This window comes from Tinamus guttatus, unplaced genomic scaffold (genome assembly GCF_059628265.1).
Source record: "Tinamus guttatus ecotype Peru unplaced genomic scaffold, ASM5962826v1 Tinamus_guttatus_pri_ptg000026l, whole genome shotgun sequence".
In the NCBI taxonomy this organism is placed as follows: Eukaryota; Metazoa; Chordata; class Aves; order Tinamiformes; family Tinamidae; genus Tinamus; species Tinamus guttatus.
The window spans coordinates 2222547-2249807 of NW_028288560.1; the positions used below are offsets into that span (position 1 = coordinate 2222547).

Below are 27261 nucleotides of genomic sequence, written 5' to 3' on the forward strand. Positions count from 1 at the left end.
CAAATTGCTTGGAAAAAATCAGCTTCCCCTGTTCCTACAGATAAACCCAGCCCCTGCAGTACTGTTCTGGCTTACACCCATTGAAAAGGCAGCACAGCAACTGAAAGGCTTTAAGTTGCAGACCACTTTTTATTCCAGTAGGTCCTTTTCCAACCATGGACAACAAGCGCTGCTTATGGAGGTTAAATGGAGAAGTAAGCATGAGAATACAAGTGGGTGTAATGGCTCCAGAAATTTATTCTCAGAGCTTAGTGCTTCAACTATGATTAAAATGCTTATTAAGAATTTAAAAATGCTACTGACTGGGTACTAGATCTAGACAAGAATAAGATCAACACCATTGCTTTCAAGCACTGACAGACACTAGTCTGCTCATGCCACTGAAGTAGGACCTTTCCCGTTCGCTCATCACTTCGAAGTGCAGGGGTCTTCTACAGAAGTTGCATTCAGCTGAAGAGTGGGGTTTCAGCTCCAGACCAACATCCTTCCATGTAGCCAGGAGTTTTTCTGTTATGAACAGAAATTGGAGACCAAATCTTTGCTTAGGACACCAGATCACTTTAGATAAATGGAAAAAAGTGTATATAGCCTAGCTTTTCCCTAGCAAAAGAAAAAAGAAACTAGCAATTCACTGTGACCTAATCTGGAGTTAGGTGATGGGGTCTTCTCACAGGGTCAGAGAGCACTGAGGCTCCCTAGACATATCTATATTTAAGAGAAGGAAATGGCTCAGCTTAGGAGAGCAGGTTTCTATAGACACCAGGTAGTAAATATAAAGACTGGTTTGAACCATGTAAGAGAAGATGATGTACTGTCCTGGGCTTTGTGCTGCACTCTAGGTTGCAATGCACCAGCTCTCACTAGTCACATTCAAAGAAAATTAAACACAGGATCAGAGTGCTGCAGCACTCAGATGTTGCCTAAGTTAGTGCTGTCCAGATGAATATTTCCTAGTCTCATCTTGAGAACAGACTGCACAGTGCCACATTTTCTTCAGTGTTGCAAGAATCCACTCACCAAGGAAATAACTCATCATCTGAGGGGTGTGGTGAGGTGTAGGGGCAATACGTAGCAGCTCTTCTCCTCGGGGAACTGTGGGGTAGTTGATTGCTTGGACATAGATGCTGTGCTGGCTCATCAGCTTGTCGCAGATCTCTGTGTTTTTAGCAGCATCTGCAACCTAAAATTCAAAGTGGGTAATTATGAGATTATCCAAAACAAGCAAAGTGAATAGAACTCTTAAACCAACTTAGCTACCTGAAAAGGATCAAACTGCTTTTCCTTGCATTGGTTAATAGATCATACTGCAAAGAGGATAAATGGTCACCACAGTGCTGTCTGAGGCCCGGGGCACATCACTAACCTCAGCAGGCAGCTACTTATACCTGCACTTTTCAGCAGTTTGTGTGGCCATCTCTTCCTTCTTATACAGTGTTAGAATGCAGGTTTCACACTTTTGTATCATTCTGCTTTAAAGCATTTAAAGGAGGCTGAGGTTAATTTAACTGATTTCCTACTTAAGAATAGGAAATTCTAGGAAATGAATTTAGGCAAGGAAGGGAACACAGACTGCTAACAAACCTCTGCTGATTAGTTGCATAGATTTCAATTTTGTACATTTTTACTAATAACCTGGAAAAGTAACACCACTCTACGCGGGAGTACAGGCACCCCGTTTCCCTTGGAGCTCTCCTGAGGACTCACCCTTATAGGAATGATGTGGCTGGGGCAGTGCACCACAGGCAGCCCCGCGTCCATGAGCATTTGCCTCATGAGCTTCACGTTGCGCTGGTGCTGGCGCCGCAGGACTTGCCCCTCTGCGCTCTTGAGGGTCCTGACGGACTCCAGCGCGCCGGCCAGCAGCATGGGCGGCAGCGACGTGGTGAAAATGAAGCCGGCGGCGTAGGAGCGCACCGTGTCTATGAGGGAGCTCGTGCTGGAGATGTACCCTCCTACGCAGCCAAAGGCTTTTCCTGAAAAGAGAGGGGCAGCCAAGCTTAGTCCTTCCACCCTTTAGAATGGTTCCAGTGTAGCTGTACTTTTACTTGAGCAAATTGTTTTGACTACATTAAGTACATGGCAGGCAGCTGTTCCAGCCCTCCCACTGCTAATCTTGTATTAACTCAGCACATGTTACAGCTTTGTTTTTAAACCAGTCCTGGTAATACAGACCCAGTGATTACAAAAGGAGGACAGTTCAAAACCCTCTTTCAAGTATTCATGTTCTGACTCAGGGAACATCTGATAAGCAGAAGTATCAACTACACCAACTTCAGTAGTGACCCCAAATGATCAACACTAAGTCTCTCAGCAGATTTCAAGTAATCTGTCCTGGGCATGCTAGAAATAGCCTGTGTTCCTCAGAAGCACAGAGGTTACTGTTGATTACATGGTAGACACCAGCTCCCCTTCCCCAAAAGCAGGGGACTGTTCAGGTACCAGAGGAGAAACCCAAGCTAAGAAAAAAAGCTAGCCATTTCTTAGCTTTTCTTTAAGCTAACAAAAAATCTTACCAAGTTTAAAAGATAGGAACTTCTGTAGTAAGTTTTATTTGTTTTGGAAGTTACCTAAACAATGTATCAGTTGGCAGCAGTAAACTTCTTTCATTCTGGTAACAGTTTAGTTCTTGCCATATCTCTTTAACTCCCCATCTCATGGTTCTCAAGTTAGAAACACCCAATTTCACATAAAAGAACTGAGTACTAAATAGAGATTACTACTGTGCCAGCCTTCTCACCTGGATTAGAACAGTACAATATGCTGCTGGAGGATTTTTGTTAGCTTGTTTAAATAAAAATGCTACCTTGACTGGTTTGCCTGGCAGTGTAAGTAGCTTAACACAAATGCTTTTGAAAACTTATGGGACATATACTTAAATCCTTTGAACTCTTTGAAAAATCCCCCCCGTCAAATCCCTAGCAAGTTCACTTGAAAAGACTAATTTTAACCCACTCAGTTTGGCTGCTGGTAAGCTTTGCTGGTCGTGCATACCAAGCGTTCCAGAGATGATGTCCATTTTGTGCATGATTCCATCCCGGTCCCCTATGCCACCGCCTCGAGCTCCGTACAGCCCCACGGCATGCACTTCATCCACAAAAGTGATGGCCCCGTGCTCATGGGCCACGTCACACAGCTCCTCCAGGGGACAGACAGCACCTGGGAATCAAAGCAGTGGCCATTAGGATGCCCTGTGCGCAACATCAGGAGTACCCCAAACACCAGGCATTTTGAAAGGCTGTTTTCATGCCAAGCCTTGCAGTGTTTTACACTTTCACATCTAAGATGCAGATGATCTGAGCATCAGCTGCACTACAAGGAGGAGATGGGTTTACGATGCCTTACCATCCATTGAGTGAACAGTTTCAAAAGCAACAATTTTCGGTGTAGACGGATCAGACTTCTTCAGTAACTCTCGAAGATGGTTGACATCGTTATGACGAAATATGTGCTTTGGCACTCTGCTGTTTCGAATCCCCTGGATCATGGAGGCATGGTTTCCCGAATCGGAGTAAATCTCACAGCCTGGGGGAACAACCCAGTTGCACTTTAGGTACAGAAAGCAGTACATGATTCCCAGCATCATGTTAGGTATGGGAACTGTCCAAACAGCAAAGGCAGCATGTTCTAGAAAATAATGCTTTTGATCAAAACTCCAAGTTATAGGCTATTAAGCAAGAGTGTTATTTAAGGCTTATGTTAGCACTTTAACTAAAACAAACTTGACCTCAAGGAAATACTGAAGAAGGGTTTTGTTTTTAACAAGTCCTTCATGTTCTATCTAATTCTTTTAAAAACTCTGAAGATAGTGAACCTGTCCTGGGCTACAGATGGGGGGAGATAAAGGCCAAAAAAGTTCCTATCCACAGATAAGAAGAAACCAAACCCATGGTGCCTCATTTTTAGCTGGTTTCGGAAGTCAGAGCAGAAGAACTGGAGCCAACTATTTTTGAGCTCCTAGGCCCTGGACCTCAGGTTCATCAGGCTGCTACTGTGACTCAGAGCTGAACAGAATTTCTGTGTGGCATTCAAACAGGCAACATATTTACTGGCAGAGTAGAATGAATTCTCAAGTTGGAGTAGTCATTGGTGAAATCTGTTCCTAACTAGAGCACAGGATTATGCCTTTGTAGTAAATATGGGATGCAGTTTGAGATCTCACCTGGCAGCATTTTAGCTAGAGTGAAGAGGGTGGAGTCATTGGCTACAAAGCAAGATGAGAACAATAGTGCTGCATCTTTTCCATGAAGATCAGCCAGTTCTTTTTCCAAATCAACATGAAATTTACTCGTTCCTGAAATATTTCTTGTGCCTCCTGCTCCAGCACCGTGTTGTTTCAGTGTATCCCTGCAGAGTGCCCAAAGAGAGGCATTAGTGTTACTGAGCAACATGAGGATCAAAATAGGATCATTGCTGAAAGCATTCTACATGGAGAAACCTGTTTTTTAAAAAACTGGCTGTGAGGAGCAACTCTTTCTTTTAAGGTCTCTGAGCAGCTTGTGCAACTCTGGGATTCAATAAGCTCATGAATAAGATATCAAGTACAGCTGCAATAGCCAAACCAGTTTCTGGTAACATTTGGGGGCTTCCGAGGAAATTCAAGGGTCACGGACTGACAGGTTATGTTGTGGCCCTGGAGGAAGCAAAAATATTAAGCTGCCTGTTGTGACTCAAGAGTAAAAGCTCTAGGACTTAAATATATGAAAGAGCAATACCAGAACGAGTTTATGAAATACAATATAGAAAAACTTCCATTGATGTCTACAAAAGCTTCTATAGGTCACTGTAATCGTTCTTAAGACCACAGCACTACTCACATAACAGCCCCACACACACGAGGGTGACGACTCATCCCCAGGTAGTCATTGCTGCACCACACGGACACCTCTTTTTTGGTTATGAGAGAATCAGAGTAGTCATCTGCCATGGGGAAGATCTGTGCCTTTCGGTTCACCGTTTTGAATATTCGATAAGTGTGATCCTTCTTCTTTTCATCTATCTTCTTCTCAAAGAACTGATCATACTGGAAGGTGGACACAGCTGAAATAAGACAGACTTAAGTACCCAGGAATTAATCACAACAAAACAGGCTACAGGGGTTTTGCAAGTTAATCTTACATTTTGGCAAGTTATCCTGAAGCAGATGAGAGACACTTTCTGGCCTTTGCTTTAGCATAATATCCTTAAACTTCTTAAGCAAGCCACTCTGCTCTTCTCCCTCAGCCTGGGTGTTCTTCACAGTAGAGTTAGTTGGTGTTTTGGCAAATTCTGTACCTGCAGACACTGTAAAGGGTTCCAGAGAGCTTGATCAGTTTGAAACAAAATTAACAAGTAAATTATGAGTCTGGCACAGCAAATACTATAAGTGACTTTATAACCCTCTGTTCTTTAAGAGCATGCAATTGAACCCGTGTAGGATCTTGTTGGAATCAACTATCTCTTTGCTTATCATTTTGCACTGTATGAGGCAAAAAGGAAAGTCTAGCTTGCTAACTAATGGCAATACAACATTTCATTTCTTACACTATCTGGATTATCCTGACCAATAAATCTATTTTGTAATGCTGCAGCTTCCATCTGGAACAGCTGGTACACAGCTGACTGGAGGCAGGAGTTTTGGTTAGAGCTTCCTTTTTTTTTTTTTTTTTTTCCTTTTCCCCCAGCAGTTTGGTCAGCTGGCAGGAAACTTTGTTTTGTTTTTCTCTGTGGCTCAGAAAAACTTCCTTTCTGAGAAAGGCAGCAAAGTTTTACTGATATGGCTGAAAAATGCTTTTCCACCTAACTATCAGGTGGAAAAGGACACCTGTCCTATTTGAAGGACAGCCTGTCTACACCGAGGTTACAAGCTGGTCAGCATCCTTCTGTTGCATTAAAAAAAAAGCTGCTTGCCCTCCTTCCAGCTTGGATTTGTGCTGCTACTTCTATGGTACCTGTCCTGATCTTACTCCTCTGGATATATTCGTGCTTTGGTAAAGCTTACCTCATGGCCAAAATGCCTACACTGGGTGCCCGCATTACAGCTTGATTCACATATTTAAAGCCATGGAGCTATTCCCACACCAAAAACCACCTGGGGCAATCATTGCAGAATATAACTGGTATGCCATTAACACCTATATCCTCCCGTAACAGCGTGCAGCCTCCCCTAATCCTGCCCGTGTAATTCAAGCGGTGATGGCTGAGACTTGGCGCGTGCTAGAGCGAAGCCGGGCGGCCCCGGCGAGGCACGGGGACACTCACCCTTCCTCTCGGCCTGCATCTCCTGCACATCCTCCTGCAGCTCCAGGCTGGCCTTGCAGAAGACGCTGCTGCTCCCGTGACTCATCTGCGCTGCCAGGAAGGGGCACTTGGTAGCGGAGCTCGGGGGGCCGGTGGCGGCGGGTGCCTGGGGTCCGCTTGTCTTGGGCTCCGCAGCATCTTTGGTGGTTTTGGCCTCTGGGGGTAGAGGTGGAGGGAAGAGGTTGGTTGTCATTGATAGAGTCGCTTAAGCTTTTCTGTCTCTTTCCTGAGCGATCTGGCATGAAACAGGGCTGTTTCACTGAGCACCTGCCTCACACAGTCTGAAATGCCAGCCCCCAGGGACACAGGTTTAAGATTCTGGCACATCTGCGTGTCCTTTGAAGGGGAAATGCTCCAACCCCGTGTGTCTGGGGTGGGGTGGGGGGGACACCCTGTTCTGAGGCGTTTCCAGCCCTTTCCCCATGGCGCTCTCCCACCTCTCACCCCAGGCCGCGGTCCCCGCGCCCCCCCAGCCCCCCTCGCCCCGGGGCTCACCGCGGCGGGCGGCGGGGGTCTCCTCGGCCTGCTGGCGGCGGGCGGCCGAGGTGGCGAGGGCGCGGGCGGGCGGCGCCGCCACCGCCTCCATCATGCGCGGGCAGTGCTGGGCGTAGAGCAGCAGCGAGGGCCCGGCCTTCTGCAGGAAGGCCTGGGGCACGCGGGCCAGGAAGGGGCAGCTCCGCACCACCGCCTCCATCGCAGCTCTCCGGTTCGATCCGATCCGGTCCTGTCCGCTCCGCTCCTCCCCGCGGATGTAGCGTCAGCGGCCGCCGGCGACACAGTGCGGCCCCGCGCGGCTCCGCTCCTTTTATAGCCGCGGCGGGCTCCGCGCACGCGCGCTGCGGCGCCGCCGCCCCCGCCGCTCCCCCCGGCCCGCCCCGCCGGCGCGGGGCTGTCGCCGCGTCCCCGCGGCCGCGCTGCGTTTCCAGAAGGATCCGAGCCGGGGGAGCCGGAATCCGCCTTTCCGTGAGGAAAAGGCGCCTGGCACAGAGCCGGAGAACACGCAGCGCTACTCGTGGGGCTCCTGACACGCAGCCCAAGCCCACAGCCGGGTTGTTCAGCATCCCCGCCTGTCCACCTCAGTGAGGCTGGTGGGTTTGTCTGTATCTGCTTGCAAGGATTTTATACTTTTTCCTTTCTTCTCTTTGCTTCGTGCTTTGTGGTGGCAGGCGGCAGCTCTCCTGACCCTGACTGCCTCAGCGGTTGCCGGTTGTGAGAGTGCTCCCAGGCTGGCACGAACCGCTGAAGCATGGAAGAAATCAGGAGAGGTAAAAACACTGTGAAAACAATTATTTCACCCCAAATGGCCTCCACACAGACTGCAGTCTCCCTTGTCCCCACACCCTGGCAAGAACCAGCGTTTTAGGCAGTGTAAAAGACGGCAGAGCGGCCGTGGGGTTCCCTGGTGGTCGCTCTGGGTTCATGTCTGCCCATGGTCACTTGGTCTCCACAGGCCGGTGTGACATCTACTCTGTGCAGAGCTGGGGCTGCTGAGCCCTGCCGTTTGGAGGCACACGGAAGGCCCTGGTCAATATTTACATGCCGCGCAGGAGCTGTGTGTGGATTAAGTTGTATGAAGGACCAGCAGAATAGTTAGCTAATCCTGCCTGCATCAGCTGCTCACAAACATACTTCGTGGCCTCAATAAGCAGCCCACAAGGAAGTCGAGCTCTTCCAGAGCTAAACAACTGCCGTCAGCCCTGGGGTGTCCCTACGCTTCATGTGAGGAGTGGAGTGGAGCTCTCCCCTTGCTTGTTAGAAACTTAAAATAGCACAAATTAATGTCCTAATACACAAAACATTTTGACTCATTACTTCAGCAACATTATCTAGAAGTTACCATTAAGTTGCAATCTTTTTTTTTTTTTTTTTACTTGGTATCATTAAACTGTGTTTGTGCCAGTTCTATTTGGTTCTGTAAATAAATGATTAAGCCAAGTCTATGGGATTTGGTCCAAGCCTGTACAATGGTTGTGATACCAGTCGTGGTCACTTGGTAATACCATGATAGTGCTTAAAGTTACTGGCTAAGTTTGTTAATGGAGAGAGCTCTTTTTTTCATAACTGGCTTTCAGTTGGTGTCACACACCTCGAGTATTTATATTTTGCAAAATGTAATAGTGATTAAACTATTAATGAAGAAGTTTAAAGATACCTGATCTGTTTTGGTTGGAGGCTCCCTCACAAGAACATTTGACTGTCTGGCCTTGAGGTGTTGCTCACATCAGTTGCATTAAAAATTGAGGAAACTGATTATTAAATGTTACTGCGCAGACACCAGGTGAATTTCATCAGAGCACAGGGCTATGTTTCTGAACCTAGGGAATCATTCCCATGTTTTTTGGATTAATCTCAGTTTTTAACACCAGAAACTGACTCTGATATGCTTGATTTACGGCACACTGGTGGTATTTTTCCTCCTTTTCTCATACGTCTCTTATTCTGTCACCATGCTCCTTAATTCCAGAGGGACGGAAGGAGTATTTTCCCAACAGCAAGGTGTTGTGCAAGTCCCCTGGCAGAGCAGCCTGCAAAGCTCACCTGTATGGACACCTGCCACAGCAGCTCCAACCCCACCGAAATCTGATAATGCTGCTTTAGCCTAATAATCTTAGAAGCAGTATCTTTTTATGTTGCAAGGTTGGGGGTGAAGTGCAGTAGTCTGCTCTCTTGCCAGAATACGGAAACTTGTGCTCTTAGGTTGAGAAAAGCCTGTGTGAAGTCTGTATATGAGCCTCAAGAGCATCTGCTTGTTACCCAAAGATAACTTGAGGTTGGGAGCTGAGGCCAAATGACCTTGATTGAGATACTGAGATCTCCAAATGGTGCCAAATTCTTAGCTCTTCCGTCAAACATTCTTAAAATCTATGATATTAATTGGATGCCATAATAACACTGTTTTGGAGCTTGTTTCTGGTGATTTATTTAACCTTGTACATGACAAGTTGTGCGGAGCTAAATAGCAATGAAATGACATAAACTTGACCCGTATCTTGGGGAACTGTCCAAGGAGAGTGTCACTGCCAGTGCACAGAGATGGCCGTAAGCTCTAGGACGAGCTAAATGGTGGAAAAAAGTGGTAAAATTAGGGGGAAAGGGTGTCTTTACGGCTCTGCCAGTTCACTCACCTTGGGGAATTTTAGATATTGAAAATGAAGTAAATGCTGCAAAATGTATCACTGATTCTATTTTCTTAAGGTTTTGATGGATTAAATAAATAGTGTGTAAAGATTTTAACTGTGGGGTTATATTGCCCTCATCGTACAGAGCTGAGGAGAAACCAGCTGGAGCGCTATGAAATGCTGGTTGCTCCACTCCGGGAAGAGGCTTTCAGACCTCATCGCAGGAGGGAAAACCTTGGCGTGTGCAGCCTGTTGGGAGGCGGGTGGTGGGCTCGAGAGAAGTGAGTTGCTGCCTGTGAATAGATAAAGGACAGAGTGGATAAAGGCGGGAAATGATTTAAGCTGTGGCAAGAAACTCAGCTGGCCAGGAGGAAGCTGAGCTTGGAATTTGAGTGGTTCCTGGCTGTAACTGTGCTTGAGAACAGCCTTTGTGTGAGAGTCACTGGGACTAAATCCCAGCTGGCTTTTTGCAGGGGGAGTTTGGTCTGCCCGAGAGGCTCGGGGATGGAGCAGCAGGGGACGAGCTCAATTAGCCGGAGGGTCTCTGCTGATTTTAATTTTCCAAAGCCCATTCCATGCTGGTGATTTGTCCCTTTTGTTGCTAAATAAATTGTGAGAGGGGAAAAATGTTGAATTCCAGCAATCTGGGGGGTGGATGAGAGGCAGTAGAAAATGCTTCTGTCAATAGAAATCTAAAGGGGGGGCGGGGAGAAGAAAATCCCCTACCACAAGGTCAAGTTGATTTCTGCAGATGTCCAAGAAAAGTTGCTGCAGAGGATGCTTTTTTTTTTTTTTTTTTTTTTTTTTTTTTTTTTTTAAACCATGTTACCAGTTTACCATATAGGCTGAGCTGGAAATTACCCTAACCATGTCCCTGCCACCCCTCTTCTCTCTAATGAGCTTTCCTAATATTCCTAGGAACAGAATTTGACTAGCAGTTTGTGACTGTAACCCAGTCTCACATCTGGCACCAATTAGCAATTTAGTTCTGTTGGAATTTGAGTGGATTTTGTGATCTTTAAAGAAGCTTTTAGATTCTACAGGAGAAAAGCAAGAGTCAAAGCCTCTCTGCACCTAGGTTATCCAAAGGAAACCACACAAGTACCATTAGCAAAACTTGGCTCCTCTTGCTCCCTTCCCAAGTTCAAGGGCACACATTTCTTGTTTCTTTTTACTCATTCAGTGCAACAAAAGGGCAAGTTGGAAAAACAACCCTCTTTTCTGCCCCCACAAATCACTATCCATGTGGAGTTCAGAATTTTCCAAAGGAATGGATGTGATTCTGACATCTGGATTTAATCCAGACTCAAATTCCAGGCTTGCATCTAAGAATTTCCACTTCCAGTGCTGAGACTAGTGGTTCTTAGAAAGCCGTTTACCTTTTAAGGCAAAATTCTGGGGTTGCAATGGGGGCAGCACAGTAAAAACGTCTCCCACAGTGAGTTTTTCTCATTTGGCTTGAGTTCTCTTGTCTTCCTTGGGTGACAGAAGGGGAAGCTCCCTTCTGTGACCGGAATCTCCTGAGGATTCCAGCAGGCAGGAGGAGATGCTGTGTGCTGAGCTGTGTGATATTTGTCAGAGTGAGCGAGCAGCAATCCCACCTTTGAGACACCGCAGGGGCGAGCTCCTTACCTGGGGTCCTGCAAGCACGTGCCAAAGGGCTTCCCTCCCCAGGGAGGTGGAGGTATGTAGAACTCCCTGGGCTGCTCGTTGGCCCTCACAGCTGTGCTGGGTCAACTTCTGAGCTGCCCAGTGAGTGCTGGGTGCTGCAGCGGGTGCAGAGGGCTCCAGCAGGCCCCAGGGGAGCAGTGTGAGTCACGCGCAGGTGACGGGAGAGGCTGTTGCCACCCTCACGCAGACACCCTGCCCTTCTCCTGGAGGGCACTACTCCCACAGCAGCTTTGGGCCCATCTGATTAGCACATCCAGCAGCGGCTTATCTCCATTGCAGAGGGAGTATCTCCTTGCCTTTCCTGGAGTTGCCTCAGAGTTGGGAATTGCACCGCATTCGCTTTCTCATTTGGCATCCTCAAGTTTGTCCTGCTGCACATCGCAGGAACTGGTGCAAGAGTTCTTCCAGCTAATGGTAGCCTTGCTTTGCGTGCAGGATTTGCAATCACACCCTTATTTGTTCTTCTCTTGCGTTCCTTTCTTCGTTTTCTTAGAAAGGACTGAGAGGTTCCAACCAGAATATTTTTGTTAGGATTACTGAGGGCTTCAACCTGTCATTTTTGCATTTTTCAGTCTTCCTTTTTCCTTGTCACCTCCTTGGGCAGAGATACCACCTTCCCTGTCCAACTGAGAGGCTTGCACTCTGTGTAGTTAACAGGAAGTTTTTTTCTTCCAAAGAGTGAATCTGAGTATTTCTTGTACAAGGCAGTAAGAGGGTAGGGAAAGGACTTAGCTCCTAGATTACGCTCTCTCTAAGTGGAGTGCCTTACAAGACCATAGTATTTTCAAGCTCTCTCATTCCTCCCCGGTCACTGCCCTGTGTACAGTTTTACAGATAAGCTAAATCCTTCATACAAATTGGTATGGTTTGGTCAAACTGGAGATTCACTGGCCTAACCGGGTTTTCATCAGTGCTGTTTTGTGCAGAGATACACTGCTATCTTTTTCCAGGTGGAGTAATACAAATAAGATTACCTTGTCAGCCAGGAAATAGGGATAAAGGAATCCTAGGAAGGCCTGGCTGTGGCTGCCATGTTGGGCAGATGAAAATGATAGGGTTTCGAAAGGGCCGTCACCTAAAAAGCCCAAAGTAGGTACAGTACAGCTGTAAGCAAGGCGAGTTGTGGTCTCTTTCAGCAAAGACTAGCTCTTACGAATGATATATTTTCTGTAGGTACCTGCTTCTTGTACAGTCCTAGATGTAGCTTCCCTTGGAAGAGCTGCAAGGATGAGCCACCGCCTCCACTGCCACCCGTTCCTGGTCTCAGCCCTGCTCCCTCTGCCCACCGGGATCGCTGGGCTTGTTCTGCTTTGGCTCATGTTGCTTCACTTGGAGGCAGAAGACCCGTTTCTTCTCCTTATGCTCCAGAGATTGCAGATAAAGTTAGAAGGGTGGTGATAAGGTTAAAATGAGAAGCGTGGTGGCAGTTGCAGACAGTGCTTAAGTATGAAGGAAGGAAATTAGAAGGTGATATCGCCAGATCAGAGAAACTCTGCAACGTATCTGGGTTTCGTGCAGTTCTCCTGTCCAGTACACGTGGCTTCGCTCCTAGTTTGCCTTAGTGCTGAACTTTTGGAGAGACTCGCAAAGGCTCCGCTGGCGCTTCTGCAACGCAGCCCTCGCGCCGCAGAGCCCTGGGCTCTGCTCCGGAGGCCGCCCCGCGCGCCGGGCAGCGCAGGGAGCGCCGGGCGGGCGGCGCTGACCCGGGAGGCAGCCTGTGCTCCGCGGAGGTGCTTTGACCTGGTGGTTTTCCCGCTGCTTTGAATGCTGTTCCAGTTGTTATCTGCAGTATTAGAGGCCCAGAGGAGCAAGTTTTTGAAGTTTTGGTGTCTTGAGCAACTTAGTTGAGCCAAGTTTTGGCTTGGGGAGGTGGGAGTGAATTGGAATCAGTTTAATGTGTTGCTCTTGTATCTCTAGGAGATGTCTGATAACTGACATGGAGTCTCTAATGTGTTATTTAAGGAGACCTTCCACTTTGTATTGGGCAAGATGCCAGTATTTCCTCATGGAATTGCATGTTGCTCCAGCTCTGGCTGAAGAAGAAAAAGAAGCTGATGCCCTGAAATCTCCTAGAAAGAGAGGGAAGTGAAAGCATCACGTAGCAAAGAGTTGGAGGGGACCGAAACAGCACAAATAAAAACACAGTACTTTCAAGTAATTATCTTTATTTCCATGTCTGATTTCTTGTGCCAAACTGGTGATAAGGAAAGATGTGTGCTGCGGTTCTCTATCGTGCCCTGCTAGTTTTAGTGAGCTTTTTTTATGTGCACTACAAAAATCTCACCTCCTTAGACCTGCAAGGAGCTAGAAAGAAGGGAGAGGAGAAGCTGCTCCTTGGCCCGACAAGCCCGTGAGCGGCTCCTCTGCAGGTGGGTGCCCAGGGAAGCTCCGCCTGTGCAGGGTGATCCAAGCCGCCCGGGCGGCTGTCTGAGAGGGTCGCAGCTTTGCACCGGCTTCGCTCTGTGCGCTGTCAGCTGAGCGCGGACGCCGCGTGCGGTGCTTTGGGGTGGTGAGCACTAGTGCTCTGCTAAGGCTCTCTGGACACACGGTTTTCATACTGAAGTGCCCCATATCCCAGCAGCTCCTCCTGTCCGTGCTGCACTCTCGGGAGCTGCCTTCGGTTCGGCTCTTTGCTGATGGCAACTGCTCTCTAATTGCACAAGGTGAGAGAAGCAGGGCTTGGAAACTCACTCGACATTATCTCAGCTCATCTCCCCTGGCCAATGCGTGTTAAGCAGATCAAAAACCCGCAGCCACCGGCAGCAGATGCCAAACCCGCTAAGCTCTGGAGGCAGAGCAGATCACGAGCCCTCGGCCTCTCCTCCCGCAGTTCTCCGCTCTGCCCCCTGTGCTGGGGACAAACTCTGCTGCTCTGGTCAGGAGCAGGTCACTTTGCCGAGCTGGCACGTAGCCTCCGGGCAGTTGAGCGGCAGAGCGATGCCCTGCTGTCTGCTGACCCTGTGCTCCTCGCTGTGTGCGCCGCAAGCCCCGCACGCGAATTTAACCCCCTGGTCTTGCCCCAACCCCACTGGCTCATTAGCTCATTAAAGCTAACGCGAGGCCCAGGCTTTAATGAGCTGCCTGCTCGGTCACGTTTCCTGTGGCAGATGGGGTCTTTCCAGGATTAATTAAGGATCATAACTGTGACCTAGTTAGCAGGCTTGTGCTATCATTCCAGGAGCTCTGTGCTGCCAGGCTGGCCGAGAGCCGCTTACCCCGGTGTGCTCTGCTTGCTCACCCGGTGCTGCCTCCACGCAGGATCACGTTGCATCCGTTTCCCTGATAGCTTCTTGCCCTAGCTGTGAGGAGGTGCCTCTGCAGGGTGCCCACAGGGTATGGGGCTAAATGTGCCCACATCTGTCTTGGCGCTGTCCCTTGTTGGGCAGCGTGGCTGGAGATGGAAGATGAGATGTGAGATTAGGGAGGGTGGTGCTGGAGACACCTTGAGATGGCCCATTTCCATGCTGGACACTTTGGGCCAAAGTGTCGCTGAAGGGATGTGCCTGAGTGTCCTCTCAGGGCTACTCAACTCCTTGGGATTTCCAGTTGGTGGTTTGTTGTATTGAGCCTGTAGGAAGGCTTCCTGCAATGGAGCAGAAATGACCTGGGAGGTAAATGAAGGTGCAACTCTTCTAACCTGCCTCCCGTTGCTGGATTCTCAGCTAGGGCCCTCCTGTTCCAGCTAGGAGCAACCAGGGGTCTCACTGTCATGCTCTGCAGGCCACAGCTGTCTTCTGCTGCAGTTAGGTGGCACCCAGGGGACCGCGGTGACCCCTCACGTCTCCTTCATTCTCCCTTCTCTTACTTTGCGGCTTGCGCGGTGGGAGTTCGCCCCGCATGACTGCCTGGACGCGGGGCAGGTGGCTGCTGGGCTCGCAGCCTCGTGCCTGGGGCTGCACGTGGCGCTTGCCAGGTGCTGTGAGGAGCACTTGTGTTCCTGGAGCTCCCTGTGTCCCCCCTCCTCGCAGCTCCTCCTTAACAAGCTTCTGCTTGGGGTCTGGTAGCATCCCCAGAGGGGTCCTGCTGGTTTCCAGCAGGAAGCGCCGCGCTGCGAAGTGCGGAGGCGGCTGTTGGACAGGCCCCCTGGGAAGCAGGAGCACACACAGTGCCGAGGCTGCCTGGCTTTTCTTCCTCGCCTCTGCAAACACCTCCCGTGTTTCAGTGACCTGTTTATTATGTAGGTCACCACCAGCTGGAAGAAGAAAAACAATTTCATAAGCAGGTGAAATTCAATAGGGCTCCTCTAGTCAGCGGCCCTTTCTGGATAAGGGCGGAAGGTTCCCTGGTGGGAGGCAGCCCGGCCTTCCCTGCATCCCGGACAGAGCTGTTGGTGGGAAAGCAGGATGGCTCTCCAGGAGCCGGCGAGCCCTGTGGTGTGGGGCTAGTGCAGGAAGGAGCAGGCAGGACTTGGCTCTTCGTGGTGAGGAGGTTGGTTCTCACCTTGGGTGTGTGTTTTGTGATTGGCGTTGCACGCTGGAGACATATGCCGTGCATGGTGGAGGAGTTGTCCCTGCTGGGAGACCAGCCTGGGCAGGCAGAGGTGACACGGGGACACAGATCATGGAAATATGTCTGGATGCCAATAGTAAAACTGGGACGTGAACCAAAATCCATCTGAGTGCTGTTCCAGTGCTGTTACCTAGGGCTGCTCTGTTCCCTTTCGTGCAGCGGAGCCCACACCTTGCGATACCCACCAAGAAAAGCAAGCCCTGGGAGTAGACCCTTGTCTGTAACCTAAGCAAGGACAAACTGCTGCTGCTAAACCAGGTCTAATTCTTGTTTTGGGAAAGAAAGACAGTCTTTTTTGAAAGACTGCTGATGCCTCTCTTTTATTTGAGTCTTTAAGTCGGAGCTCTGTGGCTCCCAAGGCATCGCCTGTTGCTTGTAATATTTATCATCTGCCTCCCTCAAGGGCAGGCAGTCCTCCTTGTCTTATCATGCCACAATTAAAGAGAGTGGAGGCCACGCTTTGGTTTGGTGTAGGAAATCATAAACCCAAGTGAACTCGCCTGAACTGCCTGATATGGTTTTGCTGGAGGCGAAGGGCCAGCTCCCGTGGCTTGTGTGCCCACGCGGAGGAGGGTGTTAGGAAGCAGGCTGGCATGTATCCTGCTCGAGGACTGCGCCCTGCAGTCTGCCTCGCTGGGAAGTCTTGCCCAAAGCTAGAATGAGGAAGAGGTCCTAACACGACACCTTGAGCTAGGTGGGGATGGGAGCCCGAGACTGGGATCGTCATGTCAGCACGTTGGGTCCTTGCAGAGCGAGGCCGTTCGGTGCTGGCCATGGCAGAGCACTGCAGCTGACATCTATTCAGTGCATACAGAGAGAGGACAGGCTGTAATCTTTGCTTAGTGGAAGGCTTTGACTGCAAACGGTCTCCTAAACGTGCAACTACAGAATGAGAGCTGGTCTTCGTGGAGGTGGCTCTTCCATAGTGAAACTGCCAAGCGTGCCTGGCCGGGCCAGGCATGCAGCTCCCCTCCCGAGAAGCAGAGGAGACCCTGAGACCCAGGGCTGAGGCAAGCAGCTCTTGTGTACACTGCCCTATCTTTTTCTATTTTTATTTTAAATCTAGTTTTCAATCCACAAATACAATGGGCACAGTTACTGTTTCCAGCATGATTGGTGGCAGCAAGTAGCTACCCAAGACTGTGAACCTGTTCTTTGTGTCATGACTGGGGAGAACCTCCAGTTTCACACATCTCCTGCCTGTCTGGGGTTTGTGTCCGGGAAATGGTGAAGCTTAACTACAGTTTTATTGGTCTGTGAACAAAACATTTTAACCTCTGATCAACAGAGCCTACTTGTGTGAATCTCACTGACTCTGGCAATTGGTGAGGCCATAAATTCAACCTGCATTAGATGCTCCATCTTGTTATCAAGTAGGAAGTAAGGCTATGCTGCAGTGAATGGTGATGCTTTTCGGAGGCTTAGAGCAGTCCCAAGGTATTGGAGGCCAGGTTGAGATCTACATGCAAAGCACGTCGGGGTCCTCGCACCTCAGGAAGCATCAGGAGCTGCTTTGTGCGGGACACGAGGTCCCGCAACACTTGACCTTGACTCCTTGCAGTGGAGGAGTCGGCAAAGGTCTGTGTAGCCTGGGGCTCTCTGTTGCGAGAGCAGATTGCTCATTTGCTCAACTTTGGTTAGCTCATCTCAAGATAAGTCCTGAGAGTTGTCTAATGTAGATTTTCACCTAAACCACAGGGCAACAGTTTAACGGTTACTATAGCCTCCGATGTTGCTGGACTGCTGTGGTCCTGGGGAAGCTGTGTTGAAGCACAGAGGGTCTTACTGGAGTAGACGCTAGTGTTGATCTTGAATGTAGATCTGGGCTGGTGAGAAGTAGCCCTCCCACCTCTTGACTCGCAAGCAGCAGTTGTCCTGGGAGTGAAAGAACCTTTATTTGAATCCAGCTCGGTGGAGGGTGCCTGTGAGAGCAAGGAGCCTAGCGGGGAATAATTAACCAAAACACCTGGGAGGAGGGGGGCAGTAGGGGCAGCGCCAGGGTGAACATTGCAGCTCTCCTCTTCTGAGGAAGAGATGTGTGTCCACCGCAGTGACAGGACAGGGGCACCGATGCCTCAGACCCACTGAGTTCCTGTGCCCTGTCCCCTGCTGCAAGCCCTGTCCCAAGGTTACCACAGCCCTGAACAGATCATCTTTCCTCCCTCGCTGAAAACTTGATTTCGTGCCAATTACTTTGAAAGAAGTAGGATAGTTCATGTTACCAGGGTATGTTTGGTATCCTGCTTTGGATATTAATCTCCTGCAGGGTTCATTGCTGCTGAATCTCCATTGTCACTTGCTCTGAGTAAGAGATCATTTATATAAAACACAACTGTGACTTGCAGGTGGGGTCACTGAGTTGTGCCTGGTGGGTTTAGCCTTCTTTTGTATTGACCAGTCTGCCCTTGTGTGTACTTGGAGAGACACAGAGGGAAATCCAGGCTCAAATCCAGGCTTTTCAGGGCCTTCTGTGGTGTAGCTAGTGTGTGACTGGGACCCGTGGCCTTTGGTGCCAAGGTCTGCTCATCACCATTCTGTGCCTGTTTCACAGCCCCATTGAATGACTGAGGTTGGAAGGCACCTCTGGAGACCATCTAGTCCAAACCCTCTGCTCAAGCAGGGCAACCAAGAGCGTGTGGCCCGGGACCCTGTCCAGCTCCTTAACCGTCTTGGTAGCCCTTAGCTCGTGTTCATGTTTCCTCCTCTCTCCATAGAAGCGTATGGCTGTGTGCCATTTGCCAGTGTGAGTGTCCTTGTGTTGTCTCTTTGGCCTTAGAAATGGTGATGGAAATGCCAGAACCAGATGTCCAGCACGGGATGTGTCCTAGGGCCCCATTGGGCAGGCTCGCAGCCCTCTCTTGTCCTGCAGTGTTGCTTTTGGAGAGCTCAGCTCCAGGAACACCACGTAGCCCTTCAGCCTACTGCTCTTGTGCTCGAGCAGCCCTGCAGAGCAGCTGCACAGGGGCTGACGTGGCTCTGTAGCTGGCTGACATAGTGCATGGGGACAAGAAAATAGAGCAGTGTCACAGCATGAATCAGCAGCCCATTTACAGAGAGCTCCCGCTGCTCCCGCGGTGCCAGGCAGCCCAGCAGCGCGATGGGCTGCGCGGATAAAGGGCTGGCTTTGCTCCCATGACAGGAGGGTTTATGCTGGGCATTTGTGGCTAGTTAGTGTTCACAGGAGAAGAACAAGACTCCAGATGAGGACCAAAATGTGTCCCTACTGTTTGGCGTTCAGAGCTAAAGATGACGTAGCTGGAACACGGTTGTTCGAGCTGTTTGGGGTGGAGGTCTCTGGGAAGTGAGGAGACAAGGCGATGTGTCTGTGCTGCACTGAGTGATTTCTGATCCGATGCTGTGTTTAAAACCCAGTATTGCAATCCTTTGGGGTTTGAAGAGATTTTTGCTAGACTCTCTTCTATTGTGTTATTCGCTGTTGGTTTCTTTTTCTCTCTGGTTTAAGCCAAACTTCCTAACGACAACAGATTTGCCAAGAGTGTTGTGTCGATTATCTGCCAGTGCCCTGAACATGGTGGCCAGCTTCAGGGAAAGCGTCAAGGGCAGGAGGGCTTTTCAAGGTCCTTACAGGATTCCTGAAGCTGCATAGTCAGAGGACGGAGACCTCAGAGGCCAAATAAGAAGAGGTAACACTCACATGTAGCAGCTATGAGGGAAAAACAAAATAGTGAATCCATATGGGAATCCTTATGAGACGAGGCAAGCACGGGCAGGAGGATTTGGCCTCGCATCCGGGTTGCTTCCTCTCTGCAGTCACCCCGCTGCAGGCAGTCCCTTCACACACGGCACCTTTGGGCAGATGAGAAGACGATGACTTGGCTGGTGTTCTCGCCCCTGCCCCGGCCTTCCTGAGCCCGTCCGTTGCGAGTCCCTGTTTATTTACAAGGAATGCAGGCCAAGGGGCTGAAGTCAGGGCAGTGCAGTTCCTGACGGCCGTGCGGGCATGGTGCTGCGGCCGAGCCACGCGAGACGGCTATGCCAGCACTATTGGGAAGCCCTCCTTCCACCTAGAAAAGAGCTGAGGCCCCGTGCAGTCATTCCCCGTTTAGAGCTGCCTCGGATCCCTCTCTGTGGCCTTGTTTTTGGAGCAGACACAGGGAATAGCCGCACAAACTATTTAGCTGGAGGTGAAATGAGGATGTATCTTTATTGCAGCAAGGAATTACTCTAGTAGCTGTTGAATAAGCAAATAGAGAGCAATTGCTGTAAAATGATGCTTTGGCTGGTTGAAGTTTCAATAGCAAGGTAGCCCAACCTGGAAATGTGCCAGAAAATCTGTTCCAGTGTAGTCCTGAGCTAAGACGACCAGCAAGAGGTCGACACAACTGAGGCTAGCACAAGACAGCCAGAAGTCTGTTTATAATTAATATTAATGCGCAGTGACAGAAGGTTCTCCTAGTTCTCCTCTTTGGGTCGTTTTTACCCATGATGTCAATGATTGCAACATGAGCGTGACTAATACAGGGCTTTATCTTAGAGGACTCTCATGTGAGGTTAGGCTGTTTGTTTGCGCAGGATGTTGTAATACTGCCCAAACAAGAAGCAGAGCAGCCCTGTGTGGAGGTGGCTGCTCCCCAAAGATGGGGGCCTGTCTTCTGTTCAGGAGAGACAGAAGGAAGAGCTGAGCCCAGAGACAGTCTACAGAGCAAGTCTGTAAAATCCCACAGCTTTGTTTAGAGCAAACACAGCTAAACCTCAATACAGTGAAGTACAGTGAAGAGTACAGGGTTGCATCTTGAGTCCACGTAATGGATGAGTCGCACCAGAGGTCCCTCCAACCAGCAGAAGACCCCAGGGGAAGTCTGTGTGTGCTCTGCTTCTGGGAATCCCGGAGCCGGGGAGGCAGCTGAGTGCACACAGCTGAAGAACCTGCCCAGGAACCTGCCTAGTTTGTGGGCTTGCCTGGCTCCACTCAGAGCTTGGCAATGAATTGGACGGTCCTGTAACCTTTGGAAAGGGACTTTTTTCAGGGGCAATGTCAGCTGCACTTTGTTGCCCTTTAAACTCTCAGGTAGCATATCTGCTTGCACGGTGATAAAACTTGCCAGTCTTTTCTACAGCTCATTTTGGAAGCGTGAAGCTTCCTCTTGGCTGTGTCTCCAGTGATGTCAGTAACTTGTTCCTGACATATTTTGTTACTGGATAAGTATGGCAACCGTGTTATGTTGGAATGGGTCTTTATTTTTTATTTTCCCCTCTCTGAAGGTTGGGACAGTTGCAAGTGAAACAGCCTAACCTTCCCTGTGCCAGTCCTTCACTGTATTGTGCAGGTTCTAATAAACATTTAAAAAATTAAAAATTAAGCCAGGTGTTCTGTTCACCAGAACTAAATGCTGCTAACCCCAGTTGCTGAAGAAGGTGTCCTAGAAGCCCTCATTATTTGGAAAGTGGCACCGGAGGGTCTTTGCCTTCTAGTCACAAGCCTTGGTGGTGCACCTACGTTGTGGTGATGATCCTTCTGCATAGCTAGGAAAAACCTGGGGATATTCCCTGCCCTGAAATTAAACACAGGAGCTGTGCAGGGAAATGCAAAAGACCAACCAAAAAAAAAAAACTAAAAATATAAAAAAAATAAGAGGAGTTGGAAACAGCTGGCACGGTGTCTGGGCTCTAGTTAGAACAGGGCTCAGCTAGTGCCTCTGCTTGGCAGAGTTACTGTCTTCTCTGAATGAAGCTCCTGCTTGGAAACACAGCTCAGTCGTTCTTCTCCGCGTGATGTTGCATGATCCCATTTGGACAAATCCATAGGCGGTGTTAGTGGGACATGTAGATAAATATGGGCTGCAGGCTGAGCAAGAGGGCTTGTTCCTCTCTGCCTCTGGGCTGGATGTGGGGTATGTTCTGTCTCTCCTTCCAGCACGTTTGTAAAGCAGGATATAGCATCACTTGGTCTTTGGAAGATTGAACAAAACAGAAGGCACAAGGCCAGCCACTTAAAACACGTTCCTCAGCTGGTGACTGGAAAAACTTTCTGCTTCGGACGGAGGCATCCTCTGTTTGCACTGCTGGTGCTGCTGGCAGGGGTGATGGGCTTGTTTGCGTCACTTGGTCTCAGTCTGACCTTTCTATTTTGGAGAGGGTTGATAAGCTGTCCCTTCCTCCCAAGGATCCTCAGTTCCAGCTGCTTCCCAGCATCTCCAGCAGTGGATAAAAAAGATTTTGTACACTGGATCAAGGTACAGTGATATGCAGGAATTCCCTTGTTCTTGATAGGGCGTGATTTATCTATGGGGCGTGTTGCAGATGTGACATTGAGCTGGAAGGCAGACAGCAATGACTCTGCTCCCAAAAAGGGAGGGAATTGGACTAAGAAATGCAGGGGTTAAGTAGCTTATAATGGAAGAGAGGCTGTGCAGAGAAGGCCTGAGTGGCTTCTCCTGCACCTCAGAACCAGTTAAAACAGCACATCTCAAGCTCAGCTATAGCACGTGCTATATACAGCTGTAGCATGTTCTGTTTTTATTTCCTTTGCTTTTATTTGTGCATCTTCCTGAGACACTGAGCCCCTTTTGTCCTGTCTCCCAGAAGAAAAAGGAACAAGCCTGAACTAGAAGAGCAGAATACCCTCCCTCCTCCTCCTCCTCCCTGGCTTCTAATGCAGCCTAAAGCTCTCGGAGCAGCCCAGTGTGTTTCAAGAGCCGCACGTGCAGGTATCAGTCACTCTGTACAGGCAGTCGTACACAGCAACGTTTGTGCTGCTCTCTTGTGCTGCTGCTGCATCTCCCTGTCGACAAGTGCTTCGTTTATTAGCATGACAGCCCGGGGTCTGTTTTTAGCACTGTTTCCAAATGCAGCTGATGCCCAGAAGGGATTGTTAGAGAGCAGTAAGCGGGGCTGCTAACAAGGCGAGCACTGCAGCGCTGCTCAAGCTCAGAGCTGTGTCTCCTGCCTTGCAAACTCCAGGGCTCGTGCCAAATGCTGCCCTGCCACCGCACGCAGGGCCCTGGGAGCAGGAGAAGCAGGAGAGCGGGCACTGTGCCCCACAGGCTGCTCCACGGCACTGATTCTCTGGCACGAAAAGGGTCTGTGGCATGTGCAGACTTGCTGCAAAGTGTTTCAGCAGGGGAATCTATTTCATTTTGCTCATCAGGAGCAAGGTTGGTAATGTTAACTTGCTACTGAGGTGCTCTTCCAGCTGCAAGGCAGATGTTGGGGTGCATGGGGGTCCTCATTCACAGATATCTAACTGCTGGCCTGAATGAGCTTTGTGGATATCGTGCCATGGCCCAGAGTACTGGGTCTATGCAGTTTGCCACACATGTGAAGCTGGCTCAGGAAACGCTGTTGACAGCTCCTCACATGCACAGAGGGTATTTCAGGGCAAACTTCCTCATGTAACCCCTTCCTCCTCTTGTCAAGTGTTAAAAAACAAAAGCCAAAATGAGCTCCCGCAGAGTCAGGGAGCCAAAGCTTGAAGGGCGCACGGGGAAGGAGCGCTCGGAAAGGTCAGAGCCTGTCGCGGCGCCTCATGCCAGCAGCACACGGATGCCTGTTGTGGTTATAGAACACCCTGCGGCTATGACAAAGGTTATGAGGGCCCAGGGGTGTGGGGAACAGCGTGCTGGGCTCCTCTGAAAGATGCACTGCAGCTCAGCCTTGCGAGAGGGGAAAGATGCCCTTCTATCACGAACCCTTTAGGCTTCTCTAGCAGCAGAAACAAATATTGAGGTGACTGCGAATTATTGTGCAGCTCATCCGTTTTTAGGGAGGGGAGGATTATGTCTGTTTCCTTAAAGACTGTGCAGTCAATGTGTTTAAGACTTTTCTCCATTGGATCACAGGCTGGCCAGCATCCCGCTGTTTTCCCTCGCTTGTATCCCTTTCCTCCAGCTCGCTCGTGCGTTGCCTTCCTGCTGCAGCACGGATGTCCTGGAAGTGACACCCTGGTGTAGCCCGGGCTTGAAAGGCTGGAAAACGCTGCTGCTAGAGCTGTGAACTGGGCTGGAGCAGAAGACATCAGTAAGTGGAGATAAAAGCAGTATTGACCTATAAAATCCTGGAAGAGAAACAGGGCCTGCAACATGACTCTAGAATGGAGAAGTGGGGGCAAATGCAAAGCAACTGGTTGAATCTTTCCCTTCAGCATGAAAAGGCAGCACATGCAACTGAGGTTTGGTCTTGTCTTGCAGTCTCTTCTGGAGGTGTTGACTGGCCATTCCCCTCCATAGGGAACAGGAATTGTGTGGAAAAGATAGCAGAAAATGTGCATGGGTCCTCAGCGGGAACAAGGTCCCTGGGGACACAGTCTCAGAACAAGGAGCAGACTGTTATGTATTTGTCTGTGCTAACCCAAAGGAGTAATTCTGACAAGTTTCTCCAGAAAGCTCTATATTCTCCTGCCCACACAGATAGGTGTGGAGCCTTTTTGCTCTTCTTGTGTAATATTTTCCTTGGAAACTTGATGCCCTTTAGGAGGGACAGGTTGATGCTGTACCCTAGGCTGCAGGTTTAATACATAGACTTCAGATGTCTTGGGACAAAGATTTTCCATAAGACTATGGACGTCAAAGTTAAGGCTAAGTGTGCTAGGAAAGCTGTCCAGTGTAAATATGGGGCCCTTGAGGAAAACTGGGCTAACGATTAACCCCCTGGAGTGCCTGGTTAAGCCCAGTGATCAAAGTTGCTTGTTAATGAGCCTAGCAGAGGGCTGAGGAGCCGTGAGCAGGTTCCTCCAGCGCTGCTCGGGCTGGTAACACCCTCACCTCGCTGGTGTGCGAGGCGGGTGGTGCTGGACCGTGCGCGTTGCCTGTCCCGGCAGCGGGGTGTGCAGCCGTGTCCCTGCCCCGCGCGGACGGGCGCCGGGCAGCGAGGGCTCTGCGTTGATGCACTCCTGTGCTCCCGTTCGAACTGCTGCCACCCCGGGCGCTGCACCAGAGGGAGTTCATGGGCTGGAAGCACTCGCGTGGCCTTGCTCGACAAGCCTGGCAAAGAGGCTGTGTGCTTAGCAAGCACCCAAGGTTAAATAAAAGCTAAATGTCTCTGGAGCCAAGTAGTTCTGGACTGGCATGTAACGTAGGGAAGGGTGAAAAGGGTGCAAATCTGTCTAGAAGAAATAGCTCCATACCTGGGGCCATGTGTATGCAGTGATATTTTAAAGGTGGTTTTGCTCTACCTTCATTTAAGGGGTTTGAAGTTGACTCAGTGACTTAAGGCACTAGGAGCAGTGCAACTGGTCCGAGATAGCTCCAGAGGGGCTCAGCAGAGAGCTCTGCCTTGGAAAGCTGCTGCTGGGATTCAAGCCAGCTCCAGCCTGGGGGCCTTCTCGCTTGTGCATCCGTCTCCTTTAGACCAGTTTGGGAAGCAGAGGTGTGAGCTCCCTTCCCACCACCTCTTGTCATGGATTGAAGGACTGCATAGCTTCACCCAAACAGTGCATATGGATTGCACCCAGGGATAGCTGCAGCCCTGTGTCACCCTGTCTGTCTCCTTCCGCCCAGCACTTCAGCTACCCAGGTGAACAGTGAAAGCAGTACAAATCCTCTGGGAAGGCAGGGCCTCCAAGAAAACAGACTGAGTTGCAATTAACAGGGAGCAGCCTGGCTTTCTGCCTAGCTGAGCAGGACAAGTTTTCTCTTCCTGTCCTGAGCTGCTCCAGGCTCTGCCGGCTCTTTGCTTTACAGCAGGAAGGAGCCCTTCCCTGCTGGGAGCTGAGGAGGAGCGAGCGGCCCCGCCAGCCTCTCCACGGTGTTGCTACAGCCGGCCCATGCTACAGCCGGCTGACATAACCTTCCTGTCAGTTCACAAGGCTCTGATAACACCTAGAGCCGCCTGCTGACCTTTGGCTGAGCTTCCTCTTTAAACTCAGGTGGCTTTTGCTTCATGGCCTCCTTGTTAAAGAGCAGTAAAGATCCATTTCGATAGCAACAGGTCTGTTTCCCTCCCCTCTCCCCACTTGCATAGGATCAAATCTCTCCATGTTTGCTGGATCAAAAGCTAAGGATGTCCACTATCGGCTGAGCAGAAACTGTTTTTATTTCATTAGAAACCCTCTGGTAGAAATACAAAGCGGAGGATGCTGCTTTTTCTGGTGTCTGTGCATCCTAGGGAGGAGGGGAAGGAGGTTGGGAGCGATGGGGGAGACAGGATGACCCAGTTCTGAGGGAGCTGCTGGTGCCTTGATGCTTCCCCTGTAGGTGTGAGATCTCCTGTCCACATCTCATCACAACAGTAACCTTTTCCAGGAAAAAGTCTCACTGTTGCTGTCCCCTAGTCCACATATTCCTAAAACTACAAAAATATGTAGAACTCCAGTGTTTTTGGCAACTTAAATATTGAGCAGAAAGGGGCGGGGGGTTGGGGAGGGGAGGTTTGTGTTGCTGCTTCTTGCAATGAACTTAATTCTGACCAGTGCCCAGCCCCTCGTGCCTCCTGCTCCTTGGCAGCCTATAAACTGCCTCCCAAGGAAAACTTCCAGGATCTCCAAAGGGCTTTAGCCTTGCTAAGAGATTCCCGTCTGGAGGGAATGATCCCAAAATGGCACCGCTTCCCTGTGCGAGCCGTGTGTGGCGCGAGTCCCGCAGACTCCCCGCAGCACAGACAGAGCCCAGCACAACCCCTCCCTGCCTCCGGGACCGCTTCCACGGGAAACCGTCTCCCAGGGCGCCGTTTCCCCGTGCCGAGGAGAGCCGGGGCGCCCCGCGAGGCGGCGCCGCTTCCCGCCCGCCAGCCGCGCTGCCCCTTTAAGAGCGGCGGCCGTTAAGGAGGGCGGGACGCGCGCACGGGTGTCATGGCGGCCGCCGGGCTGGTGAGCGCGGGCCGGGCCGGGGCCCCGTGGTTCTGCGGAGCGCGGCGGGGCGGGCTGGGCTGCCCGCGGGGATCCGGGCGGTTATACGGGCTTGCATAACTTTCAACTTCTTCGTTTATGTGAAAGTCGCTATTTGTACCGCAAGATGTAGCAGCGAGGGGAGGCGTTGGGAGGCACAGGCCCCTCTGAAAGTGCTAAAACTCCTTTGAGGAGCCGGGCAGCCCATGTCCTCCCTCATCCCGTCTTGTCCTACCTGCAAGCGCTGCTTTTACCAGGTGTTTCCTGTAAGATTCCAGTTACCTCAGTCCCTGTGTCGTGGCACGGGAACCTGGCTCCTTTTATACCTTTGTGGGGTTGCAGAATCCGTATGGCACCCCTGGGAAGAGCAGTCACAAACTTGGCTTCATTGGGAGTATGTGGATTTAGATTCAGGAAGGAAGAACCCATAACCAGTCCTGGGTTTGCATGGTATGAAGACATGTTTGGTTAGCTTGTCACAGAAATAAAATGCTCTTGTTGTGCAAAGATAGTTCTTAATCTATAGTGTCTAAACTTACTGTCTTTTAGGATGATCCATCCCTAGAGAGACACTTCAAAGGCCACAGAGATGCTGTCACTAGCGTGGACTTCAGCCTCAATAAGAAACAATTGGGTAAATCCTCTCTGGATTTTGGTGGGCAGGAAATAAGGAAAGAATGTCTCAGTTAACAAAGGTTGCTGTGAAGGTACTGAGTTACAAAGCACAAAAAAATAAGCATGTTCATCTTGTACCACCTGCGATACATGCTGTTGTTTTTATTGTTATCTATTGTCTCTTTTCACTCTCCCGTCTTTATTTGCAGAGCAGTCATTCCTTTTGCATGGGTGACTGTGTCTGTGGATCCCGAAAGGGTTATCCAGAGAGCACAAGGATGCTTTGAATGC

At 50.0% G+C, this 27261-nt stretch overlaps 3 protein-coding genes across 3 annotated transcripts in view; 2 read left to right on the forward strand and 1 right to left on the reverse strand.

The window, feature by feature from the left end:
- The window catches only part of LOC148596214 (E3 ubiquitin-protein ligase PHF7-like), a gene marked incomplete at its 5' end in the record, with an annotated part of 499504 nt that overhangs the window by 16228 nt on the left and 456015 nt on the right, over nt 1–27261 (forward strand). The gene's annotated exons all lie outside the window — the stretch shown is intronic.
- On the reverse strand, nt 110–7009 carry ALAS1 (5'-aminolevulinate synthase 1). The gene is made up of 10 exons (XM_088527497.1): nt 6751–7009; nt 6238–6432; nt 5116–5280; nt 4815–5037; nt 4160–4344; nt 3343–3522; nt 2992–3156; nt 1705–1973; nt 1018–1180; nt 110–507 (listed from the first exon to the last, which is right to left on the reverse strand). The coding sequence occupies exons 1-10, from the start codon at nt 6968–6970 to the stop codon at nt 347–349; spliced, it is 1926 nt and encodes a 641-aa protein (XP_088383623.1). The 5' UTR covers nt 6971–7009; the 3' UTR covers nt 110–346.
- Nucleotides 26318–27261, forward strand: part of POC1A (POC1 centriolar protein A) — a 43142-nt gene continuing 42198 nt past the window's right edge. Inside the window, exons 1-2 of the mRNA XM_010223896.2 lie at nt 26318–26337; nt 26905–26989. Coding sequence (XP_010222198.2) covers nt 26320–26337; nt 26905–26989 — 103 coding nt within the window. The 5' untranslated portion in view covers nt 26318–26319. The remainder of the gene's footprint in view (nt 26338–26904; nt 26990–27261) is intronic.

Coding starts and splice junctions, on each gene's coding strand:
- ALAS1 (XM_088527497.1), bottom strand. CDS start 6,970: ATGGAGGCGGTGGTGCGGAGCTGCCCCTTCCTGGCCCGCGTGCCCCAG. Junction 3,157..3,342: donor AACTGTTCACTCAATGGATG/GTAAGGCATCGT, acceptor TTTGATTCCCAG/GTGCTGTCTGTCCCCTGGAG. Junction 508..1,017: donor GATGATGAGTTATTTCCTTG/GTGAGTGGATTC, acceptor TGTTCATAACAG/AAAAACTCCTGGCTACATGG.